At 42.3% G+C, this 17,766-nt stretch overlaps 1 protein-coding gene across 4 annotated transcripts in view; it reads left to right on the top strand.

The window, feature by feature from the left end:
• Window positions 1-17,766, top strand: part of LOC122541742 (nuclear factor NF-kappa-B p100 subunit-like) — a 62,227-nt gene that overhangs the window by 31,292 nt on the left and 13,169 nt on the right. For all 4 annotated transcript variants that reach the window (XM_043678641.1, XM_043678638.1, XM_043678640.1 and 1 more), the window contains exons 9-15: window positions 1,894-1,998; window positions 8,252-8,337; window positions 9,708-9,846; window positions 11,235-11,351; window positions 11,562-11,768; window positions 14,540-14,681; window positions 17,088-17,202. In XM_043678641.1, coding sequence (XP_043534576.1) covers window positions 1,894-1,998; window positions 8,252-8,337; window positions 9,708-9,846; window positions 11,235-11,351; window positions 11,562-11,768; window positions 14,540-14,681; window positions 17,088-17,202 — 911 coding nt within the window. The remainder of the gene's footprint in view (window positions 1-1,893; window positions 1,999-8,251; window positions 8,338-9,707; window positions 9,847-11,234; window positions 11,352-11,561; window positions 11,769-14,539; window positions 14,682-17,087; window positions 17,203-17,766) is intronic.

Raw genomic sequence — 17,766 nt, 5'->3', positions numbered from 1 at the left:
ACAGAGAGAACATGCGTGATGTTATAATGGAGAAAACAAGTAATTCGGTAGAGGACTGGATGTAACCATGGGAAAGTTGAGACTGGGACCAAGTTGTAAATGGAGATCTCTGACCTTGAGCTAAGGCGACAGCCAAGGGTTTGTGTGAGACAGGCAAAAAGAAACATGAAAACTTGCACCTGCCTCTGAAAGCAGACTATATTTGAGTCATTGAGAAATCCCAGTAAAATCCATTACGTTTCCAGATTAGCTCAGCGGCCAGAATCTATGAGACTGTATTAGTCAACAGGAAAAATGGAGGCTTTAGAAAACTGTTTAATTGATCCATTGCTGAATATCTTGGTATGAGCAAGTCCTAGATTGATATCAAAGTCTAAAGATTGATCACTTAGACACAGAGGATCTTGTGTTGTGGAGAACAGCCTGGAGGGGGACAGACCGGTAATGAACCAGCTTTACAGGGTTGGAGGACTCTGTGAAATGACCTGGCAAAGTTGTTCTAGGTCACCCTGGTGCTTGGACAGTTGACTATCTGACACAAAGGAAGTTACTCTGCACAGGTCTTTCCTCTAGAGACAATAGTATCGTGGTAAAGTCTAGTCATCCATAATCCTCAGGCTAATGAAAACTGAAAGAACTGCAGATGCTGGAAAACAGAAACAAAAACAGAAGTTGCTGGAAAAGCTCAGCAGGTCTGGCAGCACCTGTGAAAAGAAAGCGGTTAACATTTTGGATCCAGTGACCCTTCCTCAGAACCTCAGGCTAATGATCTGGGGGCATGCGCTCAAATTCAGTAGAAAAAAAATCTGGACTAAAAGGTTAATCTAATGGTGACTGTTTTAACCAATGTTGATTTTGGAGGCCTCAGTGTTAAAGTGGGGAACTGATTTCACTCGATGGGAGATGCAGGTAAAGAAACAGAAAGCAATCTCTGATTGAGGCAATAGACTCTTTCTTGCAATGCTGTGAAAACAGAGAGATATGTAGAGAACTATGAGGGTCTTATATGGAGAGAGAGTAAGATTGAAATGATTAAAGGCAGTTAGATATAAAAGTCCAAGTTCAACATGGGGTTGACGGTGGGGACTGGAAAAAATGGTGCGTGGTGCACCCAGCCCCTGTACTGGGATCAATGGGTAACATGTCTTGGGTGAGTATTGTCAGGCTGGCCCATTTGCAGGTCCCTTGTGGAGGTCAGTCATTTTGCAGATTGACTGCTCATGGGCTGGTTGCTCAAAGTTAGACACAGCAAAATCTCATGAGCCAGTCCGAGTCTGGGCATTTTGTGACTAATACCAAACACAGTATGGGAAGATTGTCCCAGTGGACTTCCCCTGGTGTTTCCTGCACATTCAATTAAAATAGCAAAGACTCAACAACGGGAAATTCCCTGCAGTTATTTCTGCACCATTTTATTTGAGTTTACAGACAATAAAAAAAGACATGATCACATCGTCTTCTTACTCTGACTGACAGTAACTGACAACACTTTGATGAAGGTAATCAGGGAAAGCAAGGATAGAGTCAGAGTCTTCCAGCTCTGCAATTCTCCCGATCCACATTTATGAAAATGAATGATTCCCCGTGTTAGGGATCATGATCAGATTTTCATCCATCTGTTTTTTTTTAGTTTAAATCTGTTGAAGCATTTTCAGCAGCAGCAAAATGCAGTGAATGCTGGAGATTCGTAAATTAGAAACAGCAAATGCTGCAAATACTCAAGAAATCGGGTAGCACCTGCGGACAGACAAACAAGAGTTGGTGTTTTGGATTGATGACATCTTGTCAGATTTTGATTTTGCATTGTTTTTGAGATGTGCATGTGAAGCTTGCTTTTGCCTGTTTTTCTCTTCATTTGTCATGCTGTTATTTTCAATCTTTTCTACTTGGCAGAGGCGCCGAATGCTTCCAATCTGAAGATTGTCAGGATGGACAAAACATCAGGCTGTGTGACTGGCGGGGATGAGATTTACCTCTTGTGTGACAAAGTTCAGAAAGGTAAGGCTTTTCAGCTCAAAGGACAACGGGCTTTAGGCCATTTGTGTTCAGTAGTTTGGGCAAAGATACTCCCTATTTAGCTGGGTTTGGTGGGGCACTGTTTCATGAACAATCAGGGTCGGCTAATTCCTCAGAATGGCTGTTCTTCGTCCCAGAATGTTGTGACGTTAGAAAGCTGGGAAACTGTGGAAATGTAGCAAAGTTGAGCCTGGTCCCACCTGCAGCCAACAGCAGGAATCACTGCAAAGGTATCGGCCTGGGGCTGTGGTGGAGGTTATGATTGCTGAGTAATAGTGAACATGGTACAGTGCAAAAGTCACATTGCCCTGAAAAGGGACAAGGTTTCTTGTGCTGAGGAGCTGTCCAAGCAGTGTTCCCTTTACTGAATCCCTTGGATAAAAATACAGGCCTCTAATTTGATCTGCAATTTTACACTTGTAACGACTGTCCCAAAGGTCTTTGACACAGCAAACCTTTTGTATGCAGTACAGCTATACCATTGAATCTTATTTATTCCAAATCATAGAGTATACTGCCGGGGTGGTGAAGCAGAAATCATGTCTTCAGTTGAGAATAGGTCAGGTAGTTATGTGCCAAAACAGCGAGAACAAAGGGTTCTTTTTGAAGTTAGTGGCAAAGCCAGCTTCCTACTAAGTCAAGTTGACTAAGATAGTTCCTGATGGACACTGCCTGTGGTTCCTGATGGTCCATTCCGGGACACTGTCCGTGGTTCCTGATGGTCAGTTCCAGGACATTGCCAGTGGTTTCTGATGGTCAGTTGCAGGACTTTGCCAGTGGTTTCTGATGGATAGTTCCTAGACATTGCCAGTGGTTTATGATGGATAGTTCCTAGACATTGCCAGTGGTTTCTGATGGTCAGTTCCAGGACACTGCCAGTGGTTTCTGATGGTCAGTTCCAGGACATTGCCAGTGGTTTATGATAAACAGTTCCAAGACACTGCCAGTGGTTTCTGATGGTCAGTTCCAGGACTTTGCCAGTGGTTTCTGAATGGACAGTTCCAAGACACTGCCAGTGGTTTCTCATGGTTAGTTCCAGGACACTGCCAGTGGTTTCTCATGGTCAGTTCCAGGACATTGCCAGTGGTTTCTGATGGTCAGTTCCAGGATGCTCTGTCAATTGTTCTTGATTTTGAAAGTGACAAGTTATGGGGGCAGTTTTTATTTAAATTGAACAGGTTCCATGGTTTTATTATTAAAGGTATGGAGTGCCAAACATGTCTTGTTGAACACAACATGAGGAGTAGAGGTAAGCCATTCAGTCCCTCATGTCTCCTTCACTATTCATTAAGGTCTCGCCCTCTCAGCATCTATCCTCTCAAACCTTCTCCAAATCTTATGTATTTCAGTGAAAACCACTCCTAGTGTTCCAAATTCCAGAGAAATTGGCCAATTCTACTCGATGTCACTTCCTATTACAGCCTGTCATTTCAGGGAATCTAGTGAACCTTCATTGTTCCCACTGTAAGGCAAATATATCTTTGTGTATGGTGACCAAACTGTGCACAGTGCTCCGTGTAGTCACACCAATACCTTGTCTCATTGAATCCCAGGGCAAATGAGCATCACAACTGAGTGCCAGTCTCCTGCTTTTTCCCCAGAACCTTGCACATTACTTTTATTCAAGTAATGATCCAATGTCCCTCTTGGATGCCTGAGTTTGACCCTGTCTCCATCCCATCCCACTACTCACTGTGTGACAACATTTCTTTCTCACGTCACATTGCTGCTTTTGCAATTTTTTGTTTGATTTTCATCGAATTTGAATGTAAAACCATGCCTTCTCATTCATGTTCCTTTTTATAAATGGGAACAGTTTCTCTTTCTACTCTACACCAGTCCGCTCATGATTTAGAACAGCTCAATCAGTCACCTTCTCTCCAAGGAGAAGAGTCCCAACTTCTTCAATCTATCCTCTTCACGGAGTCACCTCTGCAGCCTCTTTGCATCTCCTCTCAGAGGGGCAGTGGCCCACCCTTAAGGAGAGATTTCCTAACTCTCAACAAAACTGAGGAGAGAGACTGTACTTGAAGGGTGCATCATCTGTAGTTAACTGGGGAAGTTTAACTTCACTAGTAGGAAAATGTCTAAAAACAATTAATAGGCACATTGAAAAAGATGGATTGATTTGGAACAGTCAGCATGGATTTTTCAAGGGAAAATTATGTCTCATTAACTTGATGTAGTTTTTTGAAGAGGTAACAGCGAGGTTTTTTTTTAGATTAGATTAGATTAGAATTACTTTACTGTGTGGAAACAGGCCCTTCGGCCCAACAAGTCCACACCGACCCGCAACCCACCCATACATTTGCCCCTTACCTAACACTATGGGCAATTTACCATGGCCAATTCAGCTAACCTGCACATTTTTGGACTGTGGGAGGAAACCGGAGCACCCGGAGGAAACCCACGCAGACACAGGGAGAACGTGCAAACTCCACACAGAGTCGCCTGAGGCGGGAACTGAACCCGGGTCTCTGGCGCTGTGAGGCAGCAGTGCTAACCACTGATGAGGGTAATGTTGTTGATGCAGTGTAGGTAGACTTCCAAAAGCCATTTTGATAAACTTCCACACAATAGACTTGAGGAAAGTGATAGATCATGGAATAAAGGTCCAGTGGCAACATGAATGCAGAATTGACTGAGTGACAGTAAATAGAGAGCAAAGGTAAATTGATCTGTTTTCGGCTGAAGTAGCATTTATAGTAGAGTTCCCCAGGAGTGGTATTGGGTCCCTTAGTTATCCTGATATATACTAATGATTGGAATCTTGGCGTACAGTGGGCAGTTCAAAGTGTGCAAATGACATAACTCTTGGGAGATTTATAAACTGAAAACTTGGAAGAATTATAAACTGTGTGGAGAACAGCATGGAACTCCAAAAGGACATTGACAAATTGGTGGAGTGAGAGAATAGATGTCAGATGAGGTTCAATGTGGAGAAAGATAAGGTGATGTATTCGCTTATTCCATGAGGTCAACCTGGCTGACCTCATTAAAATCCCTACAGATAGTTTTCAAAATTTTGAGTGATCTGAACAGAGTGAATAGGGAGAGAATGTTTGTGCTTGTAAATGGATCAAGAACTATGGGGCATAGTTTGAAAGTGTTTTGCAGAAGATGTTTTCACACAGCTAGAAGTTAGGGTCTAGAATGTACTGCCTGGGAATGTGGTGGAAATGGATTCAACTGAAGCATTCAAGAGAGGATTATTTAATTTTTAAAATTAAAGCAGTATCTATGATTATGGGAAAATGGTAGGAGGTTGTGCCAATGTTAAAATGCTCAGCGAGCCAGTACAGACACAATGGGCTGAATAGCCTTCCTCTGCACTGTAACAATTCTGTGATTTAATGATGACGTTAAATATTGTGAATGTTAGTGGTAGTCAGAAGATCCGGAACATTTTAGAAACCAGCAAAGGATGACCGAAAGGATTATAGCGAGAGATTGACATGTGAGAGAAAACTAACAAGAAATATGAAATGAACAATAACAGCTTCATCAAAGATATAATAATGAAAATGGGAGCTAAGACAAGAATAGTTTCTTGAGAAGGTGAGCCAGGGGAATTAATCGTGGGAAATTAGAAAATGGCAGGGAGTTTGTACATGTATTTTGCATCTGTCTTCGCAGTAAAAACTGCAAAAATATCACACAAGAATTGCAAAAAATTGAGAGACAAATGTGAGGGAGGAACCTCAAGCGTTCTCATCATCACTAGTGAAAAATGACCAGGAAAGCTAATGAGGCTAAAGTTCCGGGGCATTCCTGCATTCTAGGGCCACAAATGAAGTGGCTGCATTGCTGGTCATCTTCCAAACTTCAAAGTTTGCTGGATTCTAGAAAGGTCACAGATTGAAAAACCAATGTAACACTTCTATTCAAGAAAGGAGGGAGACCCAAAACTATGAGATTAGTAGTCAATTAATCTAAAATTCATTATTAAGGAGATAGTAGCAGAGCATTTAGAAAATCAGAATATGTCAGGCAGAGTCAACATGTTTTTGTGAAAGGGAAATTGTATTTGAGGTACTTATTGAAAATTTTTTGAAAATGTTAGAAGCAGGATGGATAAGAAAAAAGCAGATGTATTTGAATTATGATGTGCCTCATAAAAGGTGACTGCATTGGTATTGGGAGTGACATATTTGTATGGATAGAAGATTGGCTCACTAATAGAAAACAGTCAATAAAAAATGAATCATTTTCAGGTTGGCAAACTGGGGACAGGGAACAGTTCTGGGGCCTCAACTGTTTATGATCTAAATTAATAACTTTGAAGTTACCAACTGTATTTTAGCCAAATTTGGAGATGATACAAAGATGGATAGGAATGACAAGATGCAATTGATATATACAGAGAGATAGGCTAAGTAAATGAGCAAACAATTGGCACGTAACATATAATTTGGGAAAATGAAACATTGTCCATTTTAGCAGGAAGAATAGAAAAGTGGAATATTTAAGTGGAGCAACTGCAGAATGCTGTGGTACAGATGGATCTGGGTGCCTTGTATATGTACCACAACCATTCAGCATACTGTATGGTGCAAGGAGTAATTAGGAAGACAAATTGCACATTAGCCTTTATTCCAAAGGGAATGGAACATAAAAGTAGGGAAGTCTGTGCAACTGTACAGGACATTGGGAAGACCCAACGCGCGCTCTCATTTTCTTTTCCTGCTGTGTGGATTCCAAGGTTAATGTGTGGTGGAAGCTTCTAGAAATGGAAGCACAGCAATCGATGTGCATGGGGTTTCCCAGTGGCTGGGTGGAGCTTGGAGGGAATGTTGGTGAGACCACATCTGGAATGCTGTAACAAAAGCAGGAATAATTGGAGAAAGTGAGCAGCTCTGTGGAGAGAGAAATAGAGTCAACGCTTTGAGTCCAATGACCCTTTTCAGAACTCTGGAGTACTGTATACAGTTTTAAAGAAGTTTAAAATTGCAGCTTAGAGAAAGTTCACTCTGTGGATTCTTGGAATGAAAGGTTAGTTTTATGAAGAAAGGTTGCACAAGTTGGACCTACACTCATTGGTGTTTAGAAGAATGAGAGGTGGTCTCACTGAAACAAGGTAAGGTTCTAATGCCAGATGGTAGGGTCATGGCTGAACAAATTTCAGCTCTTAAGGACAAGAGGTTATAAGGTGATTTAAGAAAGTGTTGAAATCATGGATGGTTGTAATGTAGTGAATAAAGGGAAACTGTCTCAGTTGGAAGAAGTAAGACAATGATTTAGTGAGTTAAAACAGGAGGAAACGTCTTTTGTGTTAAAGTTATTATGATCGAGAATGTGCTGCCTGAGTTTCATGGAGCAGACATAGTAGTAGGTTTCTAGAATTGTTTGCCTGTTTCCTCATAGTTCCCACAAACCACCGCTTGTTACTACCTGAGAGTTTGGTTGAATTTCCCCTCGATTTCCATTTTTCTCTCGCTGATACACATAGAGGTTGTTCCCGAGAGAGGAGAGTTATTGGAAGCAGTCACTACTTCTTGTCAGTCCGGAAAGGTCTATCTCAGCTGGTTTGTTCCCAATCCCCTGGGCCTTGGATTTAGCTGCAGATTATAGAATGTGACCAAAATCCTTGTGAAAATCCATACAGGGGAATCCACCCAATGTCCTCCAGCCGACATCTCAAGTTACTCAGACTGAAGTTCCCCTGATGTGCTTTGTATTTGATTTGTACTGACTGTCTCTCTTAGCAGCCCATTTTTCAATTGGCTGCCAACTGTGGCTTTGATGCCCTAATGCTCAGTAGCCCATCATGACGCCACCTGAGGAGTAGTTTCCGACTAATGGAGTAAGAGATTTAAAACAGGAATGAGGAAGAATTACTTCTCTCAAAGGGTCGTGTATCTGTGGAATTCACTTCCCCAGAGTGTGGTGGATGCTGAGACATTGCATAAATTTAAGGAGGAGATCAGCACATTTTTAATTAGTAATGAGCTGAAAGGTTATGGAGAGTGGGTAGGAAAGACTGGATTTGAGGCAAAGATGGGATCAGCCCCAATTGTATTAAAAGACAGGTCAGGCTCGAGGGCTGAATGGCCTACTCCAGCTCCTAGTTCCTATATTCTCTCTGCTATTGTGAGTAAAAGAATTGGAATCCATTCTGAGTACTGCACTGTTCCACTGGGTGATATAGGGCTGCCCAACACCCTTCCTCCTCCTCCTCCCTCAGTATTGCTGCTACCTATCGGAAAATCCAATACCAAAATACTTTGCTTTCCAGATGACATCCAGGTGCGCTTCTATGAGGACGATGATAATGGGTGGGAGGCCTACGGAGATTTTGGACCTACGGATGTTCACAGACAGGTAAATAAATCCCTGCAGTTCATTGAAATGCTGTCCTGATGAACATTTTGACTACAGGGTACCTGGTTTTGTGCATGTTCTCTCGCCGCTATACTCTCCCTTGCTGTCTGTTGCTGGGCTTTATGTTCTGGGACTGTATCCTAAATGGTGAAAAATATGAAGAAGGAGAGAGACAGACAGACAGACATCCAGGCTTAACATCTGAGCACTAATTTGTAAACTCTGCCTCAGTATTCCTAGCAACCCTAGCAGGTTGAAATACTTAGTTTCTGTGACCAATATCTGAACAACTCTGAAACTTCAATCAAATCAGCGTTTCACCTTCTAACTTCCAGGCACAACAGATATTGTTTTATGCTCTCCTCATCTGGTAAAGCTACATTGCTCCCTCTCCAAGACCAGTATCTGAAGGACCAGATACACAGATAATCTCCAGCTGCTGAAGCATGCCGTTACTCTCATCCTTGAGATAAAAAAACTTGCATTTTTTCATATGTTCTCTATCTGTTTGTTGACATTGTAATGATCTCTATGCCTGGACCCTTTGCTCTCTCTGAACCTACACTCTCATCATTTGCAAAGTTCCAAAGTGAATGACCTCACACTTACCTGCACTGAAATAAATAGTCCACTATTTTATTATTGATCAATCCGTATCTCCTTGTAATTTTAGACTTTCATCTGCATTGGTTACAATGCTGCCTTTTATTGGGTCACTAGTAGATTTGGAAATGTCTTTTTTTCCGGTCATTAATAAATAAATAGCTGAGAGGTCATTCCTTGCTGGACACCAGTACTCATCTCATGCTAAAGACAGTTTCTCGCCATTATCTTCACTCTCTGTCTCCTTCCTCTTAGCTAATTTGCCTTAAAGGATTCTTTTTCTTTGTTTTTTGTCTGTCTAACGCCTCATCTGAAAGAGGCACCTCCGACAATGTGGCTATCCCTTAGTACTGACCCTCCAACAGTGCAGCAGCCCCTCAGTGCTCATCCGCTGACTATGCGGCACTCCCTCAGCTCTAACACTCTGACAATGCAGCACTCCGTCAACAGTGACACTGACAATGCAGCACTCCCTCAGCTCTGACCCTCTGTCATTGCGGAGCTCCCTCAGCTCTGACCCTCTGACCCACTTTCAGTACTTCACTGGAGCATTAGCCTGATTGATGTGCTTGGAATTTCCAGTTGAGTTTTGAAACTCTTCCCTCTCATGGGAACACGATTTGTTTTTTTTGAGCTATTGCAGTTTAATGAGCAGGATTCCAGTCTGCCTAATGTTCACCAGATATTGTCCATTTGTAAGTTACTGTTTGGTAGCTGTGCAAATATCTGGAAATGTGATTTCTTTGTGGGTTTTGTTTATTGCTCAGTTTGCCATTGTTTTCCGGACGCCACGATACTGGAATATTGATATTGAGAAACCAATCACCGTTTTTGTCCAACTGAAGAGGAAGAAAGATGGAGAAACCAGTGAGGCCAAGGCATTTACGTACTGCCCTCGAGTGGAAGGTAAGGCTGTAGTCCTGGTCTGGAGCTGGGGGGCCCAGATATACTCTCACTGGCAGAGAAACTTCCAAATGCTGTTTGAGAGGTCAACAAATCAAACCTGAGATTTTGAAAGAAAACTGGAAGCATATTTTAAAAATAGCTTTATTGCAACCTCAGGACATCTCAATGTTATTGAGCTACTTTGCGAATTGCAACTAAACTGACAGATGATTGTCACACAGCGACCTCCTACAGATAGAAAACGACCCAGTTTTTACTTGGCCCATGTTAGTGTTTGCCAGAGACTCGATGGTAGTTGTTTCCCTTAGGGGAGAAGAGGTAAGAATCCTCATCAATGTGCATAGTCCGAGAGCAAACCTACACACACAACGGTGCTCAGGATCACTTTCCAATCTTCAGGCCTCTGTTCAGAACTTTGTACTCAATTTACACCCCTGCAGGACTAAAAGAAAAGCAAATTCTGTTTTGAAAAATTTTGTATATCAATCAGTACTGCAGCCCTGTGAGCTCTCTGTCCAGTCTTGGACACACTGGTTATGAAGCGCATATTGAGTTTGGCAATCTTGCTCCTTGTCTTGAATAGGGAGTGACAGTAGGCAGGTTCAGAGTGAGCTGGAAATTCCAGGCCTAAGTGATGAGCTGATCTCAACCCAAAGTGTGACCATGAACCACTCAAGACAGCCCAGCCAATCATCCACAAAGGTTATTTCTCCCTGTGGGAGAGTATGACCAGAGGACATGCTCTCAGAATAAGGAATTGCATATTTAAGAAGGAGATGAGGAGGAATTTCTTCACTCCGTGTAGTGAATCTGTGGAAATCATTGTAGCCTTTCTCCTTGTCCTGTGTGGCCTCACCCCTTCTTGCCATAAAACCGTATGATAGATTAGCGGTAGTAGGCCACTTGGCCCACAAAATCTACTTTGCCTTTCAATGAGATCATGGTTGATATGGTAATCCTCAACTCCAATTTCCTGCCTTTACCTTTGATTCCTTTCCTGACTGAAAATCTATTATCTCAACCGAGGACATACTATATGACCCAGCCCTGACTGCCCTATGAGATTCACTACACGGAATGAAGAGATTCCTCCTTATTTCTGGTTTAAATGTGCAATTTCTTATTCTGAGATTATGGCCTCTGGTTACAGACTCAATCACAAGGGGGAAAGCATCTTTGTTATGATCAGTGTGTCCAACATTGGAGAGAAAGCTCACAGAGCTGCAGTACTGATTGATCCACTAGGTTTTTCAAACAGAATATACTTTGTGTTCTGCTTTAATCTCCCTCCAGTTAGATATTAACGGGAGAAGGGGCGGATTACGTTTGTGCAAACATTGATTTAATCGGCAGCCATTTGCATCACTCTTTTATTTTCCTTCCAACAGACAAAGAAGAAGTCCATCGGAAAAGGCAGAAGAGACTCCCTCACTTCTCGGATCATTTTGGCGGAGCGGGCTCATCAGGGGGAGCTACAGGATTCGGCGGAAGAGGAGGGGGAGGAGGTGAGGGCTGAATTTCAATCTTGTTTGAATCCCTTTATCGGGAGATGGAGACCAGTGGCTGGGAAACTACGGAGGAGGGTGGAGACAGGGGAAGGGAGTGGAGGTTGAATGAACAGGGGGGATGATGTTATCTTGTGTGGAGCAGCTGGCCAGTTGACTGAACGTTGAGCTCCATGAGCACTCTCACGACCTCTGCTGCTCTCTTTACAGGTTATAATTTCAATTCTATCGGCTTCATGAACAGTTTTGGGAACCCACACTGCACATTCCAACAGGGAATGCAGCACTCCGGAGGACCACAGGGGTGTATGGAACTAACCACTGGGCAGAGCCTCCAGCACACCACCTCATCACAACACACAGCCCAGAATGCAGACAGCTCTTCAGGGGAGGCCCACCAGTTCCCCACTCGTTCAGGTAGGTAAGATGGCACATGCAGTGGATGCAGTGTACCAGAACTATCAGAAAGACATTGACAGGACTCTGCAAAGGATCCTGGAGAAGAGGCATTGAATTAGGGGAAGGCATAGCTGCTTCATGAGTGTGAGAATTGTCAGGGTTTCCCGAGTAGTTGGTGATGGGAAGCTGAGTCACACGGGGTCGGTTCTCTACACCATGTCGATGAATTTGAGTTTGTGTGAGTGGTGACCGGGTTTGAAGGCAGGGTGTGTGTTGAGGCAGAGGAGCTGGTGCACAGAAAAGAAGTAATGATCCTAATGAGGCTGTGAAGTGGGGTGGGACTGATTGAGGAGGAAATGAATTGGGAGGGTTCAGGTATACATTAATGTAGCACCTCAGGTGGATTCAACCATTAATAAGTGACATTGAATCCTGCATTGTGCTGTAAAAGTATAAAAGTTTATACAGAATAGTACATCAAAATAAAACCTTCAAACCAAGACAAGCAACCTTTTGATAATGCAGCACTTCCTCAACAGTGAGCTCTGACAGTGCAGCGCTCCCTCTCAGCACTGACCCCCCGACAATGTGGCACCTTCACAGTACTGACCCCCCGAAAGTATGGTGCTCCCTCAGCACTGACTCTCTGCCAGCGCAATGTTCTCTCAGCACTGACTCTCTGCCAGCGCAATGCTCCCTCGGAAGGGACCCTCTAATGGTACGGCACTCCTTCAGTACTGACCATGTACTACACTGGAACTAGCAGGTCGTGTAGATCCCTGTAGATGTAGCAGCTGCCTTCATCATGAGCAGCAGTGAGTTTGCATGGCCATACAAGAGGCCGCATCCTGCCTGTTACAGTGCACTCAGTTTTTACAGACTGCGCAAAGAGCTTTGCATTCATTTTTATATTAACTGTCAATTCATCCCCTTTTGCCAATCTCATTGTTCAATCAATTGCATCTCTTATTATATTTGGTCTGGCTCTTGCTTGAATAATTTACCTGATGTGTATCATGCTTCCATTTCACCATTTTCTCTGTCTCCAAGGAGCTCGAGCCTTGGCTTCTCCTTGTTGAAATGAACTTGTATCAGAAATTGTCTTGTCCAATTGAGAAGTACTGGCTTAAATTTATTCTAAAGTTGATAAAATCATATAGTACAGAAGTAGCCCTTCGGCCCGTTGAGTCTGTACAGCCAAAAAAGATACTGCTACCTATATTATTCCCAATTTCCCACTCTACACTCATAACTGTGACACATTCCTGATGAAGGGCTTTTGCCCGAAACGTCGATTTCGAAGCTCCTCGGATGCTGCCTGAACTGCTGTGCTCTTCCAGCACCACTAATCCAGAATCTGGTTTCCAGCAACTGCAGTCATTGTTTCTACCACTGTGACACATTGTCTGCTCTAACTTGAATCAGAAACCAGTCCTTTAAATTGGAAAATTGCCAGCCACTCTACTCTTCACAAGGTGAGACAGGAAACCAGAAGATTGCAGAGCAGAGAGTCTAACAATCATTGTTGAGAAATTGCGTGTAGAACAACGGAACTCCTTTTTATTTTAGCTGGTCAAAGAAACTTGACCTAGGTTTGTAGAGGATAGGCCATTCCTGCTGAAGTGTATTGAATGTATTCAAGAGGTGACTAAAATTGTAGATTAGGGATATCTCTGCATGTTATTGGTGTGTCTGCCTGTGTCATTTATATGAACTTCCAGAACTCATTTACAAAAATGCCTCATCAGAGATTGTTGGCAAAGGTGGAAGCTTGTAGGATTGAAGACAAATGATTGGCCTGTTAGGAAATGGGCTGAGTACTGGGAGATCCAGAACTGGGTAATGGGCACAGTGGTGTCCTGCACTGAACCTATGATCTTGTGTTTATACTACCAAACTATTCACTGTATTTTAACAATGACTGAGGTGATTGTGTAGAAAATCATGTTGAGTCAAAGTTTACTTAGACCTAAGTGATATTGTACAGAGTGGATTGAAACATTAAAATTACCAAGACATATTGACAGGCTGAGAAGGAGCAAAACTTTGGCGTAATATATTTCAAAGTAGGCAAGTGTGACATCATCCAGTTTGTACTTGAACGATGGACTTTTGGGGGTGGAGGAAATCCCGGTAAATAAATCATTAAATTATCATGAACATGTCCAGAAAATGATTCAAAAGGTTAGGGGAATGTTGGTCTTTATATAGAGGAGGAGAAATTTGATGCTTGACTTATATAAAATCCTGCTTAGAGCAGGGCACCAGTGAGAACGAAGTATTGGCTTTGGAGGGAGTGTAGTGAAGATTTACTACAATGAAACATGAAACCACAGGTTAAATTACAAGAAGAGATTTCCATAAACTAGTTTATGGGGTCATATGAAGGAGAATTGATACAGTATACTCTTTCTGCTTTTGGGGCATCAAGGATGTGAGGTCACAGTCTAAAGATTACAGCCAGACATTTCAATAGTGAAATTAGGAAACACTTTTTAAGCATTAGGGATGGTAGAAATTTGGGACTCTCACCTATAAATTTGTTAATTGTAAAAGAATTTTGCAAATTTGTGTTAGCTGAAGTTATCATGGAATATGGGCAAATTAGCTAAAGCTACTGAGAGAAATAGGCCAAATTAGCGAAAGTACTAAGGGGTACGGGGCATGTGCAGGCGTATGTAATTAAGCTATGACCTCACGGACTCAAGGACTGAATGGCTTTCCCCTGTTAGAATGTAGAGCCTGTTTAGTGGGAAATGCTGGTCACTCATTTTTCTCTCATTCTACAGAGCAATTTCTTCACTTGAGAGCTCTCCAGATTACAGAGCGTACAGCCCAAGCTTTGTTGGACTATGCCATCACTGGGGACGTCCGCATGCTATTAGCTGTCCAGAGACACCTGACAGCTATTCAGGATGAAAATGGAGACACGTAAGTAATTGTTTCAGGAAAAAATACAATGTGTTTATGGTCATGTTTTTGAGATGGACCTATCCGGTGGTATGATTACAGTGATGTATTATGATTCCATTAATGACTGAAGAAAGATATGAACTTCCCAGTGCCCTGCGTAGGTTACATAATGAGATTTTGCATCTCAAGACTTTTACTACAATAAACAAATTAGAATCAACATTGACCAAACATTAGTTTGCAGGTAATTACTACATTACAGCTAAAGCTATTGTCAGCATTCACTTCTTAACATCACTGAAAACCCCAAACCATACTATACCTCCTCCACACTCTCAGCAGGAGTCACTCTCAGTCTTGTGTATGAAATTCCTGAGCTTCTCCTTGCTGCACTAGGGTGAAACTTCCAGTGTCCTTTTAAAAGCTGTCCTCTTCATTCAATCTTTTGAATACAAATGGATTCCCAGTAACAAGGTACACTCTCAAGATTCCTCGATTCTTAACTCTTCTTCAAGCAAGGTTTCAAAAAGCCCTCATCAGTCCTTGCTTGGATGAACCCAAAAGTAGTCCATAAGACAATAAAATACATAAGAGCAGATGCAGACCATTGGTCCCATCGAGCTTGCTGAGCCATTCAATGTCCTCAATAATCTTCAACTCCACTTTCCTGGCTTTTCCCCATCACTTTTGATTCTCATCTTAAAAATCTGTCTATCTCAAACTTGAATATACTTAATGATCCAGCCTTGACAGCCCTCTGTTTTAAAGTATTCCACAAATTCACTACCCACAGACAGAAGAAATATCTCCTCATCTCTGTCTGAAATGGTAACCCCTTATTCTGAGATTATACTCTCTGGTCCCAATCTTCCTACAACCTCTCCACATCTACTCTGTCAAATCCCCTAAGTGTATTTCAATTAGGTCATCGGTTATTCCACCAAACTGCAATGAGTACTGGCTCAACCCACTCCACCTCTTGTTATAAGGATATCCCTCCATACCCAGGAGCAGCTGAGTGAATCTTCTCTGGACTCCCTCCAATTCCAGCATAACTTTCCTTAAGTACTCCCTTTCTTTTGACTGGCTGTTATGGACCAGACCAGACCCCCATCAAAGAAGGTGACCTACACCCTAACTTTTTCTTAGTTTAGAGGTAGATGTGAAGTGGATATTCCAGGTGTGATGTGACTTTTCAAACCAATCGACATTAAGTAAAACACAATTTACTTAAACATGATAGTTAAAATACAAACAAAAGAAAGAGGAATTTAGAATAACAACTAATAAAAACAACCTTAACTGAAAAATAGATACAGTACTCATTAATAGATTCAGTATCATCCCATAAATACACCCCTTGGAAAAAAGGTAACTTCAGACACAGATTCTTATATACAGTTTTCCAATCTAGGAGGGAACAACATCAAGAGAGATTTAAGTGAATGTAGCAGCTAGGAATCATTTTACTGAAGCTCCCAACTCTTCTGAATGCTACAGCTAGAAAAATCTAGAAAGCATGCTCTGTGAGAACTGGCCATGCCCCTTCCATCGTTTCAGTTGTTTTTTTAACAAAAAGCATACAGACCTCTTTTGTTGATATAGGCCGTCTCCTGTAGGCACTTTGGCACCTCTACCTTTACAACCTCTCTTCAAAAAAAAACCCAAGACAAAGCAATCTTTTTAAAGCAACAGCATCATCAGGCTGGCAAAGGAGCACCTGCTTAGGCCTCCTCCCCAAAATCTTTCTGTCTGATTGATTTTGAGTGTCTGTCGTCAGTAAGACCAGGTCCTTTCTCCTTTGTCTCCTAGTTTTCGAACTTGCAGCTGACTTTGAGTAGGTTTTGATTTATGTTTCTTGTCTCCATAATGAGTAGATCATGTGGGTTGGTCTCCAGGCAGACTCGTTATCAGGTTACACAAATTGCACAGATGTCCCATCCCCTTCTCCAAGCAATTCCATTTTACCGCAGATTAAAGGAAACTATCTAAAACATATCATCTTATAAAGTCCAAAGCTCTCAACAACAGCATTGAATGTGAAAAGAATTGAGAAGGATTTGGGAAAATAAATAGGAAAGGAAGAGTTTTGGAGAGCAGCAGGGTTAGTGCCATCCCAGTTCCGAATTATCCTAGTTGATTTTGCTATCTTGTGCCCATCTTTGCCGGGTTTGTGGACTTGTCCAAGAACTGACTGGGAAGTAAATATCAATTCCCACATTGTGGAGGCTAGGATTTGGAGGTGATATGTTATACCCACTGAGGAAAGGTGATCACAGAGGGAGGAGCCAATTCAATCTGTACCCCTCCCCCAAATCAGGTCAAGGTAATGTCTCAGTGCTATCAGAGGCTGGCACTCTGTTCCCGATTGTATTAGCAGACAGTGCTGGGTTGCATTATTAATGGGGTCTCCTCTCTCGACAGCTCATTACATTTAGCCATCATCCATCAACAGCCTCTGGTGGTTCAGCAGCTGCTCCAGGTTATCGTCAGTATTCCAGGGCAGAGCATCATCAACATTCCTAATGATCTACGTCAGGTCAGTGTTTGAATGTCATCGGCATTCCCAATGATCTATGTCAGGTCGGTCTCTGCACATCAGCATTCCCAGTGATCTACATCAGATCAATCTCTGTACAAGAATATTCCCAATGATCTCGTTAAACCTCTATTACTAAAGCTTTGGTCATGTGGTCGCTTTTGTGGCTCAAGTGTCATACCTGGTTTTGGAATTGCTTTCCTTTGCAACTGACATCTACTTAGATTAAAGCTGATTTTATGCTTAATGCCTATCCTTCCAGTCTTTTTAGTGTATCTGGCATCTTATTACATTTCACCTCAATTAGTTAACCATCAAGTTGCTGTTCACAGAAATATGGCTCTTGTATTTCCAGTTCCTAAGTCCACATCGCTGAAGGTGTCACATTCAAATATGGCAAAGATAGCATAAACATATATAGCAAGCAAGACCACAGGGATTACATATACAATGATGCTTCCTCAATACTGCTTCCATTAGACCCTCCAGGACAGGTACAGCATAGGATTATATTATGGAGTGAAGCCCCCAAGAAACACTCCCAGTTCAGGGATAGCATGAAGT

Source organism: Chiloscyllium plagiosum, chromosome 38 (genome assembly GCF_004010195.1).
Source record: "Chiloscyllium plagiosum isolate BGI_BamShark_2017 chromosome 38, ASM401019v2, whole genome shotgun sequence".
Lineage (NCBI taxonomy): Eukaryota > Metazoa > Chordata > Chondrichthyes > Orectolobiformes > Hemiscylliidae > Chiloscyllium > Chiloscyllium plagiosum.
This window is presented reverse-complemented; position numbering and strand designations above follow the sequence as displayed.